The sequence below is a fragment of the Bombus impatiens genome, unplaced genomic scaffold (genome assembly GCF_000188095.3).
Source record: "Bombus impatiens unplaced genomic scaffold, BIMP_2.2 scf_0296, whole genome shotgun sequence".
Classification (NCBI taxonomy): domain Eukaryota; kingdom Metazoa; phylum Arthropoda; class Insecta; order Hymenoptera; family Apidae; genus Bombus; species Bombus impatiens.
This window is the reverse complement of record NT_176715.1, coordinates 642,035-656,733: the sequence shown is the minus strand read 5'-3', so window position 1 is coordinate 656,733 and position 14,699 is coordinate 642,035. Positions and strand designations below refer to the sequence as shown.

At 35.2% G+C, this 14,699-nt stretch overlaps 2 protein-coding genes across 9 annotated transcripts in view; one reads left to right on the top strand and one right to left on the bottom strand.

The window, feature by feature from the left end:
* LOC100744251 (putative glucose-6-phosphate 1-epimerase) overlaps nt 1-12,076 on the bottom strand; it is a 42,716-nt gene extending 30,640 nt beyond the window's left edge. For all 3 annotated transcript variants that reach the window (XM_003488897.4, XM_033320363.1, XM_033320364.1), the window contains exons 1-2: nt 11,927-12,076; nt 11,100-11,151 (exon numbers count right to left, since the gene is read on the bottom strand). In XM_003488897.4, the coding sequence (XP_003488945.1) occupies nt 11,100-11,151; nt 11,927-11,996 (122 nt within the window). In that variant the 5' untranslated portion in view covers nt 11,997-12,076. The remainder of the gene's footprint in view (nt 1-11,099; nt 11,152-11,926) is intronic.
* Nucleotides 12,077-12,745: 669 nt separating this feature from the next.
* The window catches only part of LOC100741623 (FERM domain-containing protein 5), a 58,617-nt gene continuing 56,663 nt past the window's right edge, over nt 12,746-14,699 (top strand). For 3 of the 6 annotated variants that reach the window (XM_012384755.3, XM_012384754.3, XM_012384753.3), the window contains exon 1: nt 12,748-13,125. In XM_012384755.3, coding sequence (XP_012240178.1) covers nt 13,030-13,125 — 96 coding nt within the window. In that variant the 5' untranslated portion in view covers nt 12,748-13,029. Of the gene's footprint in view, nt 13,126-14,699 lie in introns of all 6 variants that reach the window. The other 3 variants (XM_012384756.3, XM_024367131.2, XM_024367134.2) reach the window with 2 other exon arrangements.

The window sequence follows — 14,699 nt, the reverse complement described above, 5'->3', positions numbered from 1 at the left end:
TTCACCTTTTTGGCATTGTTTACGGAATCTTTCCAGACGATTCGTTATTTCTGTGGCACAACATAGGACAAACCTACAACTTGAAAGAAGAACGAAAAATTGGTAATTGAAAAATGGGGATTAACTTTGTACGAGTTACATTGTCAGTGTCTTGGTCTTCCTAGCTTTTGCAAGTCTACAGGGTGGTTGGTAACTGGCGGTACAAGCGGAAAGGGGATGATTCTACGCGAAAAAAGAAGTCGAAAATATAACAACAATTTTTCGTTCGAGGCTTTGTTTTCGAGAAAATCGACTTTGAATTTTCGCTCAGTACGCGTGCACTTTATCGCGTCTCGTTATAACGGATCTCACTGTAGATCGTTGTCTCGATGGAAAAATTAAAAAAGAAATTGTTATTCTATATTTTCGACTTCTTTTTTCGCGTAGAATCACCCCCTTTCCGCTCACCAGTTTCCAATCACCCTGTATATCGGCGTATTTCGATAAACGGATATCGTTAGTGTATGTGGTATTTTTACATATTTCAGCTTTCTCGGCTCTGCTAATATTCCGGTGGCTGCAGAAAGTATCTGTATTTACGTTTATTTACGTTTATTTTTCAATAAAGTGTTTCTTCGTCGAGCTCCGCATTTCATTTGCATAGAACATATTCGATTTTTCGGTGTTCGTAGTAGGAAAGTAATACCAAGCGATACAGATCTTAATAAGGTTTGACTTGATCAATTACCATGTAAATACCGTAATAAATGCGATAGCGGAGAAATACTACTCCTAATTACTATATTTTTCGATATGCGGAATTACCTTTGGTTGTATGTTCTTTAAAGAACAACGTGTTTCTTTTGTAACTACTTTTATTCAAAATAAATGAAAAACATCAGAAAGCGTAAAATTACGAAAGGTATTAATAAGATGATCGACTTTGAATTGAACCCTGTTGCGATTCTCCAATATTTATATCCCAATCTCGTCCGTTTTAACAAATAAAACAGGTTTCTAAGAATAATAATAATCTAATAATCTAACAACGATTCAAAGGAATATTTATATAAAATCGAAACACTAAAACAGAGAAATCTTTACTTACGTTCAACTTTTTTTAACCGTCTTCATAAAAATATAAAATTTCATAAATATTCGCGGCCTACACGCGAGTCTACATACATCGGAAATGTTAAGCCTTTTATCAATTTTACAATTTCATTGCATAAATCTACACGACCGATATTCGATGCTATACTTTCATGGTTTATTTATTGCAAGACGATGGCATAGATAATGGCAATTTCCAAGGTAAATTTGAAAAATCGTATTTAAAGAAGCAAACGAAAAGATGGTATTCTTCAAAGCGTAAAAAGAATTTGAATACATGCGTGCGCTATAATCAAATGCTAACTACCGAAACTGTAGCCTACCTTACAATACAATACTATGTTACCTATGAAACTGTAAACAAATGGTAACTAAGACTTTAATCTAATGTAGCGATTTTTAACTGTTCTTGATCGTGGTACGCGTAAACTAATTACTAGAATTCTAGGGCACGTGAAAAGATATATCACAGACTGTTGCTTTCGTTTAACAATAATTTAAGGAAGAAGAGGTCGGTGCCCCTGCTGATCAAACAGTCGAATATCGCGTGTCTTAAAAATTCCTGCGGCGTACGGCTTGAAAATGGCGATCCTAATGGAAGAACTTAAAGCCCGTTAACTGAATAGATATTTTACTAGAAAATATTAACAATTTTTTCAGAGAGAAACTACGTATTACGATAAAGGTGGAATATGCCAGCAGAAAACAGAGTTAAGTAAGGCCTGCAGGTGTTGGAAATGTTCGTACAGCATGCCAACGTGCTGGAACGTTGATTTTAGAGTAACAATTTTCCAAATAATTTTCAAAATAATTGTCCAGTACCTATTCACGGAAAAGCTATATGAAAAAATGGTTGAATTTTATCAAAGAATATATCGATGAACGTGTACAGTGGCATGTATCGATGAACGCGTACACTGGCATTTTTAGATGAAAGTAAATTTGATATTTTAAGCAACAGTATTTACGTTTTTACGTATTTACGTATTTATGTATCTACGCACGAAGTAAAAAAGCTATTTAAATAAAAGCGAAGTAGCGCTGAGAATTCGTTACAGCGTAGTGTTGCATGACGATTAACGATACAAGCACGTGCGTATATTATCAAAGAAAGTCTTTAAGTTATTGCAAGATCTCTACCCCTAACGCGTGACAATGAATCAAAGTTCGAGTTACAGAAAATGCAAACTAGGAATTTCGAATATTCGTATGATCGACGATGTTTAGATGCTTAAACGGACGATGCTTAGAGAGATCTATGTCACGCCTCCTCCACTAAGTTTCCCGATGCGAAACGTTCGTGCTAATTCCGCCCCCCGTTAACCAGCCTAAAATGTAATAAGTTTCTCTGTCAAATGCGAATATCGTTGTCTCTGTATAAATCCACCGCCTTGCGTGAAATTCTTCTACGCTCGTCGTACAACGACCTATCAGGTCCGTTTCGGAATTCGAAAAATCATTCGTTTCTACAACATACAGGGTGGTTGGTAACTGATGATTCTACGTGAAAAAAGAAGTCGAAAATATAGAATAAACATTTTTTTTCTTAATTTTTCCATCGAAACAACGATCTACAATGAGATCATTTATAACGAGACGCGACAAAGTGCACGCATACCGAGCCAAAATTCAAAGTCGATTTTCTCGAAAACAAAGCTTCGAACGAAAAATTTTTATTGTACATTCTCGACTTCTTTTTTCGCGTAGAATCATCCCCTTTCCGCTTGTACCGCCAGTTACCAACCACCCTGTATACGGTTACTCGCAATCTCGTTGGAATTCTGACACCGCGCTATCTCTGTATTCGTCGCTTCGTACAAGAGAGGATAATTGAAATATCGTGTGGCTTAGTCTATGAGAATACGAACCACGTGCCGCGCGCTATTCCACCTTCCCACCGCGCGGTTTTCTTTCCACGCGTTAAGGGTGCAACCGATCGCGTAAGAAGAATCCTTCGTCAGAGCAATATCAAAACGGTTTTCCTTACAGTTTTCAGGACAGAAAAGCAAATAAAAACAAAATTACACAGAAGCTCCGCTCCCTCAGCAGCTTAAACCCAAAAATTATATTAAACACGAAAAATGTAAAGCGCCGACACATATAGCATGGCTACGTCGTACCTTTGCGTATCCGGTACCTTTGCCTAAAACATCATTACATAAATTCACCATTTATTGTGAATACCAAAATGTATTTAAAATTGTATCTTGGGTTTAATAAACATCTTTAAAAGAAAAAAAAAACGGTTTTCCTTACGCAGCAAGGTCCACCGCCACGACCAGAGACATCGGCCGTTTACAAAATACCCTGCTCGTGTGCGAAGTTGTATATCGGTGAAATTCGAGCAACACGAAAGTCGCGTTAACCCCAAGTGTACATAGCCGGAAATAGGAAAATGCCGATTAACCCACCTGGGTATATAAGATAAGAAGAATCGACAAGACGTCTGCCTGAGCGAAGGACAAGGGTTATTTGCCAGGGAAATATAGAGATCGTGAAACATCTGGACAACCCTGCTCTCATTTTTTAATCCATCGATCGACCAATTAAATTGCCAACGATTCTTTTGCTCCCGTTGCATGCGGCTCTTTTCCAAAGATCTCAAGCGACATTGAATGTATCGGTGCTAAATCCAACGGTGTGAATCGTTACTTATCGCAGTTCGAATGACGACTATTACTAAACAATTTCTTCCTAACGGTAAGATTCGGTCGTACAACGAATCTTGAACGAAGAAGACATAGATAATCCTATTTTGTAAATTATCTTCTCGATCTTCTTCATTTTATTTTCGCGTATGTTATCGATAATAACAACAAGCTAATTGGATTCAATTTGATCGTACGACGATATAAAAATAGAATCGAACTTTGAGGCTAGTTTACTTTTGTGCCACAGCAACTCCGAATACTTATATTATCTACAAAAGTCGCGACCGAACTTACGCCGCCTGTTAACGAGGTCAAATGGAAAAAAAGAAGTTTGCCTAAACTTATCTCCGAGAATGCTTTATCGAAGAGTTAGTCGATCTTTTAAGACTCGCGTTATACGGAATCACAATTACTTCTTATCGACGGTAATCGTTTACGCTATCCGATGTATAGCGTGCAGAGTGCAGGGTTGCCAGAAGAAGGGCCCGCATGACGTCACATTACTCCCATTGTCGCTCTACAGCTATGTCTTACGTCTCTGCGCGTCGCGACGTGACAACGGCAACGTTGTTGGTCCTCCCACCTCCAATCGTATAGAGCAACGTGTACACGCGACGAGGAAAGTAGAGTAGCAGAGGGGACGATATGACGTCGTGTAGGCCCTTCCTTTGGCAACGCTGCTCGAGCCCTCTATCAGTCGTTGTGACGTCTGTTCAGGGTTGCCAGACGATTCCCTTTCTGAAATTCAGCGATTACCTGACGTCACATTACCCCCACTGCCACTCTACAGCTACGTTGCTCGTGTCACGTAACGCGAATTTAGAGGTCCTACGTCTGTCCGCGTCGCATCAACGATATTAGCCCGTACTCCACACGTCCATTTGTCTACGGTACGAACTACGACGTCGCTAGACCACCAACTATACCACTTACCCTACTACCAGCAGGATTTTTCCCTCGTTTCCCTCAGTCTGATAACGCTGCGACTATTTCATTTCGTGTGCGTTCACAGTCGTGTACCTAGCGGCGTCTGACTGGTTCCTTTTGCGATTAGAATCAACGACTACGTACTTTCTGAATTACGCGATATGCATTTTGTGTAGGGCGAAGTACGACTTGTACTTGACGAGTTTCCAAATCGCCACTATCCACAAGGAGAGTTCTTCGAAAATATCGATCACAGATTAAGAGAATTTGGATCTTTCCACGAATGTCATAGCGTTGGATCGAATCAGATCCAGCTACCAAAACAATCGATACAAAATTCCCAACGCTTCTAACCCTTCGATAAATCATTTCCGGATATAAATTTACACGAATTTGTTTTATTCTTCGCTCTTGTTCGCTTGATCTCATTGACGCGTAGTGCGAGTTTGGTCCCGACCAATTGTCGTTTACCCCTACTCCCGCTGCCACTTTCGAAACAATCATAAAGATAAACTCGCGTATTGGCGGAAAAGTCGCATATATAAATAAGATCGTATCGCTATACGGCAGTGACAGTGGCAACGAGGATACGATTTAAAGGAGACGTCTGGCAACTCTGGTCCTCCCGACTATCTCGAACTCCCTCTATAATAATATTCCGAAAGCTTGCAACAGCGTGGAACGCAGCAAAGTTAATCGCGACAACGCAAAGGCACGTTTACGTTGTTGTAACTATCAGTGGCGCCAAGTACGTGGCAAGCAGGTTGATACGTTCATTAACTAGATCCGAAGCCTCCATAAATATTTCGTATATTACGTACTTTGAAGCGAACAACTGACTGAAATCTAAACGCGACAGATTCGAAAGCTTTACGAGTAGCTACTTTCGAAAATAAAAAAGGTACCGCCGAATGGAATGGAAACTTTAATCCGCTTAAAATCATTCTTCCCGGTCCTACATAGATGCAATCGCGAATATTAATATAAAATTCCTTTGGACGGCTGTTCGATCGCGAGTCTACAGTTCTGTTCAATTTGTCCAAGTTTGTTAGAAGAATTCAACAAAGTGACAACGCCTTTCCGTTTCTCGTCATTTGATACTTCTAAGGGATTCGATTCGTTCGAGCATCGAAGTGCTTATAAGTAGATTTCCGCGGGTAGAAATTCGCGATAAGCATTCGGAACTAGCTTAGAGAGTAAAGACGTGATACTTGGCTAGTTCGATGAACCAGCCATTGTATCTTACGAGTAGCATGTAAATTCTATGAGGTAAACCTCAAGTATCGTCTTTGACTCGGACTTATTAATATTTATTAATTATATTGGAGATTATATCGAACTTGGTCCCATTGACGATATAAATTATGGCGAGTTTTACGGAATTTTTCGATGACTTATAAATATTACGAAAGTGAGCGCAAAGAGCAATAGACATTTCACCGAGACATATCGATCTCTTTGGATAATTCCGTTCCCTTCATCTCATTTGTTTTCATATCTTGTTTTTTAAGCCGGACCGCCGTGGAACAACCGTGGAATACGACATTAGCTCGAATATAGATACAGAATATAGATATCGAGTATATATATATATATTAGAAAGATTTCAGGCTAAAGGTAAGCGAGTAAAGGTTGAGAGATAAAGCTATCGCGAGTTGCGAGAGGATTTCTCGCAAGTGGACGAGAGTTGATACTTGCGCCATTTACTTTGAAATGAATACAAAGTCTGAAACGTTAAATCTCGCTCTACACCCTTGAAACGCGCTGCGATGTACTCTGCTTTCGTGAAATTTGTGTCAATTCGTGGTACGATACCAACGTTGAAACACATGTTTCAAAATATTCCATTACTTTCCAACTCTAACGTTATTGTCGTTAATTTATATCAGCGACCACGTTGATCATAAAAAATACAAAATTGAGGAGAATTCCCGATTGGTTTCGATATGGATTCACTGATACGGATCTATGCTCGTAATATGCATCGTGAGAAACCGACGTGTCGACGATCCGTGCGTCGCAACGTGTTTCGATGTGAACCGGGGCCTTTAAGAATTATCGCATATATACTATAGTATGTGGCGAACGAGGTGTTCCACTACGATCTCGGAATACAAACGATGAAATATAGTTAATAAATCGCGAGATTTAACAGAATATTGCTAAACGGTCTAGAAACTCAACCGAATCTCCGCGATGTCTACGAATCGGGGAACACATCACAGCTTCTTTCGGAACAAAACGCTTAACAGTTACGGATTTCAAGTTGAAAAGTATAGAGGAATATAGTGCTGTTTTGACATGCCTGTTATTCATACAACGATATGTAACGGATGTAACGAATAAACCTTAATTGAGATTTCATAAGCTTAATAAGAAAAAGAAAACATCTCATTTGCTTGTAATCTCCTGGATATATATTATCATCGACGTTTTAAGTCTTTGTGGTAAAAAAGAGAAGATTACGATGAAATGCCTTTGTATTTTGAGATGTGTATGGCGTCAGCGAGAGGACTTATGATTAGATGGTTCGAGACACAAGACAGAATATGATTCTACTTTGTTCGATGTACCGACAAAATTTTAATTTAGCTATAAACAAAATGTAGAACCTATAGATAATTTGAAAAATATTACGTTTACGTTCTATCGTTTTCTTTGTAATTGTTCTTGTATTATGAATTTTCAAATATATGTATATAGAGAGAGAGAGTAATAATAATAAAAAAAAACGGGTATTGTATTATCCTAACAGTTACGCGTTAATTCGGATACGGAAGGTTCCGGTATACGGCCATATAATATAGGTTATGTTTTTCTGTCTCGTAGCAAAACGATGATACTGTGGCATAACCATACTTCAGTTCCTATTCAAATTACAAATTACCAGGAATATTTACGTAAAATAAAAAATATACTGTATATCGTCGATTACAACAGAAAAATGTTATAGGTTATAATTAATTGTATACATCTATAATTGAAATGATATTACATTTGGCATTTATATAGACGTTTATATTTAAATTGAATTAGAAATTTTCGTACTTAATCGTTACACTCGTTAATGACGATTCGTTAACTTATCAAACTAATAGTATCAAAATTTAGTCTATTTATCGATAACGATAAAAGAAAATCTACCTTAAATCGATATATATATATATATATATATATATATATATATATATATATATATATATATATATATATATATATATATATATATATATATATATATATATATATATATATATATATATATATATATATATATATATATATATATATATATATATATATATATATATATATATATATATATATATATATATATATATATATATATATATATATATATATATATATATATATATATATATATATATATATATATATATATATATATATATATATATATATATATATATATATATATATATATATATATATATATATATATATATATATATATATATATATATATATATATATATATATATATATATATATATATATATATATATATATATATATATATATATATATATATATATATATATATATATATATATATATATATATATATATATATATATATATATATATATATATAAATGACTTTACTTAAGGATATTCGTACAAACAACAGCGAAAAATATTTATAAATTTCAAATAGAATAATAATGCTGACACGATAATAATAATAATAAAATTATAATACCTATAATAAACAGAGTATTTGTAGATAGTTGAAGAACATGTACATGTAAAGACACAAGGAGATACGTGAATGTTACGACTATACAAGAACGTATTTCTTAGACGCGTCTCGTACAAAGAGATTCGTATCAAACCGGACATACCGATGTAACTTTTATAGCTGTTTCCACGGGAATTGGAGTAAATTACTAGCGTGCTTGTCGGCTCTCTTTGTTATGGAAGTTTTCGCTGTCATTTAGAATTTTGACTTTTTATATACGTATGTATACATCCCTTGACTAAATAAACATAAGAACGCCAAATCAAATATTTGTAGCATCTGTCCTTAGAAATTTTCACCATATTCCAGTATTACAAACTGATGCACCTCTTTTTGAATTTCAACCGAAACGTAAGCAAATTATATCGTTTATGCGCTTGTGAAATGATTTTATCTTTATTTATTTTCTGTTGCGTGTTCCTTCGACGCATATTTGAAGGGCGATTGATTGGTATTTAAGAATAGGAGAAAGGGACAGAAACAAGCGGTCCTGACAGCACCTTTAAAGTCGGAAGAACCGATGACTAGCAACTGGCGAGGGGCCCTGAACTTCGTGTAAAAGGTATATACCTACTGGTCCAGAGCGCCCTTGCCTTCGCTTCGTCAGTTTTTTCATCGTCTGCTCTCGGACTGCTGCTTTTAAAGCGATCGTCACGGGCACCGCGCTTTTAAGCGGCTCTTTCACAGCAGGTGTGCACGCATGTCTTGCATGCTGTCGTTTCTACTATACTCGCGCTATTTTCCTTCGATAATATTTCTCCCACTCGTTAAAACCTTACTCGTGTAACTGGTGTGCGCATTGAAAGGTTATACGGTAACGATGCATATACATAGACGAACGAAATTTGTCACGCGCCTCTGATTAACTAAAAATACTTGTCCGTTCTATTGCAACGCGTGTCTTGCCTAATACGATGACTTTACCCACAAACACATGTATGTTATCTGCTTCTCGTCTATTACAATTTAGTTGGACAAACGGTTTAATTTTCTGTGTTTTCCATAAATAAGTTTCCTAAGCTTTTCATAGCACGTATAAAATGAATGTTGCAAGAACATTAACGTTAATATTTTATCTTCCTCCGTCGAAACAATATATTTTCTCAGTATTTTTAACAAACTAAGGAACGGTTACAATCTATTTCTTTTTAAACGATATAGTTTCTATCGCCATGCCTGTCCGTCGCAAGTAAGTGGGTTTTAAGAACCCAATGAATCATACTTTGTAGATTTTTCTGTCGTCTAGTTACATCATTTTTCCCAATAATCATCGCTTTGACAAGGATTGTCCTGTTTAGACGAGCTAAAAGCTGCACGTTATTTTCGCCAACTTGACGATATACAGCGTATTCATAATATCGACGAACCTCGTCAAATTAATTTGCAACTTTACAAGTTTCTACACACTTTGTTCCGTCACGTAACGTTTTCATTCCGTCTTATTTTAAAATGTTTAAAAATTATTACGATATACACTTTTGTACGTATTATATACACGTATATATTATATAATAAACGGAAAATATTAAAAATCGTCGAAATATTAATATAATATATTAATCATCGAAAATATTAAAAATATTAAAAATTAAGTGATTTTAATAAACACTGTAAAAGAAACATCGATATTTTGCTAGCATTTTGCGGATCTAAGCTTTCTTAAAGATTTTACATAAAATGGAACGTATACTTTACATATAGCTTATATTACATATTATATATGTTATAAGTTCATAAAATAAGAAGAATAAAACTACGCTTTTTAATGCAAAAGTTACAAAAGATCCGTAATGTATCAAATTTAATCTTTCTTTTATTCGCCCTTGTATCACTTGTTCAATTTTGACACAGCCCAACCCTATTATTGGGAAGATTTATAAAGTTAACCTATAAAATTCTTCTAAATAGTCAGAGAAAGGAAAGTTTCGAGACAGATTCGTTTCAAAGTTTGATTAAATTTAAAAAAGGTTACTGTTGTCTTTAATTAGAGAAAAAAATACCACGGTACATCTGCTCTTCCGCCAAGAACGTTAATATTTTTATAATATTTGTGTTTCATAAGATGTATGTGTTTGTCTTGTCTAATAAGTAGAGTGTCGATTTTTATGCATCTATGGGAAATTTAACGGTGCCAAAACGAGTCACTATATTAACGTATCATAATTCTCTGTAACATCTATAATAAAATTCAATGTTCCTCGATGATATATACGTAAAATTCTGAATTTTTTAAAAAAGAATATCTGGTACTACCCAATAACTTTGGGTACTAACTACATCTCTTTAATCAGATAAATTATAAATTATTGTTATACTTGTAATTCACTTGTAGTCAATATTTTGCATTAAAAATTATTCAATTTTCATTACATAAACTGTAACGTCAAAAGGACGTTAGATATCCATTATATATAGTATCGACGTAAACTTATCGAAAGGACAATGAATATTGTCATTTGTTGCAAACAAGTCTGATAGGACAAATGTCCTACGGAAATATATACATAAAAGAGATATACATAAAATCATTTGTAGATATGTAAATTTATATTTTATTAATTATATAAATACGGTAAGGTCGCTCGCGCGTTCCATTGTACGTGTAATTAATCGTAACAGCAAGCTACTTCTATTGACATAAATAGTACACAGAAACGATGACTTACCTGACAAACAGTTGTTCTTGATTATTTACTCTCCAGGATACCACAGTAGCTCCTGCAAAATGAAAAATTTCGATCAAAATCTTAATTTAACATCTTCTTTGCTGTCGTTCACGACAATAATAAACTTTCTACTGTTAGTTCGAATAGAATTGAAGTGTACGTTTGTCATTTAGCTAAATGTCATTCATATTCAAAAATTTGAGGAAAACGTACGGTGTGTTTACAATGACGATGCCGCGAATAAACAGCCACTTTAAAAGAAATGTCGAAATGCATTTAATGTATGAAAATACACGGCAAAATTGATTGCGATGGCAATTTAAACTTGTAATTGGACTGCAAACGTTTAATAACAACGTAGACATGTATAAATTAGTGGATACACGATACACGTATGAAAACAGCACAAAAACTGGAGGTTAGGCTTGAGTAAAGGCGCGCACACACTTTGTCTTCCTCTTGAACAAAATATAAGAATACGACACAGATCTGGGAGCGTTACGTTGCCAATATATCTTACGGCACGTTCTTTCAAACTGTGTTCCTACGCGATCAGTTTCTGTCGAAATTTTTTTAGCAACACCTCATGATGATGTGGAATATTGCCTTTCGGCGTAAAGATGATTCGACAAGTGTGTGTATGTGTCGTGTGTGCGTGTGTTGTGTATGTGTGTCGTGTGTGTGGGTCGCGCGTGTCGTGTGTGTATGTCGGTATGTGTGTCGTATATGCTTGTATTGTTACACGTTATGTCAAGAAGATTTTAATACAACTCGATAGTCAACTCGTAAATCTAATGGTTTGTAGCAATCTGCACGCGCGCACACACCGTGTAAATTGATCGTGCAGGTGGTATTGTTGCCTCTGTCGAGTACGACAACGCTGGTAGCCGCTGCCATGTTTAAGTCGTGAATGCGCCGCCGAATCCTCGACCAACGCAGTCAACCTTTGTTCAATGCCCCTAGTTTACCCCCACCATATTTCGATTTACTACTTTAATACACAAGTCATTCATCCTTTAGTGCCCTCTATGGGCAGCCACTGTAACTTTGTACACAAGCAACGTTTCGATAAGAACGATATTCGACAATCAGAACACGATTATGGAAAAAATGAATTGTTTTACTCAATGTTGGTATATTCTGGTAGAAATGAAATTGTTTTATAGTTAATGCTATACAGTTATCGAATATCTTAAATGTCACTAAATGCACTTATTTTCTCTTCTTTCTCTCACAAAAATCAGTACCGCATTAAGTGCGAATGGTTTACACCAACAGTTAATATTTTTTACTATTTACGAGTTTTATTAGAATAAGACGTACATTACGCACTAGTTAACAGGACTATTAACTATATGTAATGTCCAATTAACAACCATTAACCATTTTTAATAATGATGGAACAGGTTCATCGACAAAGATAAGCTATATTTTATTTTATTCAAAGATTAAATGCAAACAAAAAAGAATAGTATATTCGTTAACACGCGTTGGATAATTTGTTCTATTTATAAACGTAGTTAAAAGAACGCAAACACCGGTTATTCGTGATTTGACGTTTTAAATTCCCGCCATAGTCTAGCTATGGACCAATCGTATTACGCAATTCGTGTATTTCCGAACGGCAACATTGGGTTTGTTACGTGAGTTGAAAACATGGCATCATTGCAACAGTAGGTCAGAAGACGGGACCGGTTGACAGAAAGTTTGCTATTCTACTACGATTATGTGTCGTTCGTTGAGTAGTGTCATCGTGCGTTATATCGACTTGACGAAAAAATTACTGAAAAGTCGCGTGTCAGCGACAGTTATAACCATTTACGGCAAGAATAACGTGAATCGAAAGTAATTAGCTGGCAGTGTGTGGTGCTGTGGGGCAGGAGACGATGAGGGTCGGGGGGATAATTCGGGTGGCGACTTGAGGGCAGAAATGTTGAAATTTGGTAGTAAAAGTGACGTTACGGTGGTGCATCGCGCCACTATTCGACTTCTAGACGACGCCGAAATTATCCACTGCGACTTTCAGGTGAGATACTGGTTAACTATTCACCATACATTAGTCAACTATTGACGGTGCTTGTATACACGCTTTTACCCCTTTTCTTCCTTGTTGCCGGTAACGATCGTTCAGCTTCAAACAAGCCGAGGGTTTTTACCGGCTTGAGAACGCCTAAAATATACGTATGTAAAGAGTCGAAAAGATTTTCCATAGAGGCCAGTGTCTCGATTCCAGCGAAACAAGCATTTCGATCGATCCCAGAAAATGACCGCTACAACCGTTTGTTCATTCAAAAATTCTTTTTCCTGTTAATCACGACTTGACGAGCTAACTCGATGTAAAACAATTTTTTAATTATGCGAGAGATTTAGCGGTTTCGTACTTGTGCTTTATAAACTCGTACTTGTGCTTTATAAGATCAACAATGTCTTTTGTATCCTATATAGTCATTTACTAAAAACATAGCAGTATAGTAGTATAATTAGATAAAGATGTCGTATCTTGCTGTTAAAAGATTCTTTATTGCGGAGCGATGACATTTTCGATCTTGTCGGTTATAATATTTTAAGTCCAAGATTTCATTATATTATGTAATTTTTCAGTAAACTGAATGTAGTTTCGGTACGGTTACGGTATATTGCCGAATGACAACTGACTCGAATTACGAAACGTATTTACATTGATATTTCACTCGTACTGTCTACCGTGTAGGTAACTTGTATATGTGCGTATGTATGTATTAGGTACACACGTATACAATAGTATCGATGGCTTTCTTGGTCCGCAAGACCACGTGCACGCGTATCGACAAGAACGTTACAATATTATAGAATACTACTTTAATAACTACATACGTATATTTTTGGCATTAGACACTCTGATATCAACTACCACTGCATTTTTTCATTTTTGCTTTATTATTTTACATTATGATTAATAAGAAAGAATGTATGCGTATGAGACGGTCATTCAGGGAAGTTGTATATATATTTCAAATAGATGTTGTCCGAAACACTTTTAATCTTTTGATAATTTCCAACAGCTTATTAACAAATATAGAAGAATGATAAGTGTGTGAATGAGGTACGCTGTACATTCATTGTACGCATATGCACATACATATGTGTATATATGCGTTAACTTTATGTATTTTTAATTCCACTATAGATTAAAGTCAAAATGTTACTTTCATCAAATATTGAAAAAAGAATATACTGTAAGAAAATTAACTTAAAAATTAAATTACCGTATTTATAACTTAAACTTAGAAATTTAACATTTTATATTGTTTTTAAGATTCTTTTATCTTTTTTTCACCTTTTATACACGATATATATATATTTGAAAGTAATATAGTCTAAATATTACGAATAGAATTAAATATGTACATATATTAATTTATATGTACCTGATTACGTTTGATCAACACTAACACTGAGTATATTTGTTTGCAAATGTATTCTACGTATGTAGTGTTTCAAACACTTTGTAACTTAATTAACTTATTTTTTCATCATTACTACGTTATATTTAAGATTTAATTATAGATATAGCGAGTAATACGAGTTGTTTAGACGTCTGTATTTTCGCGCTTGTGTATT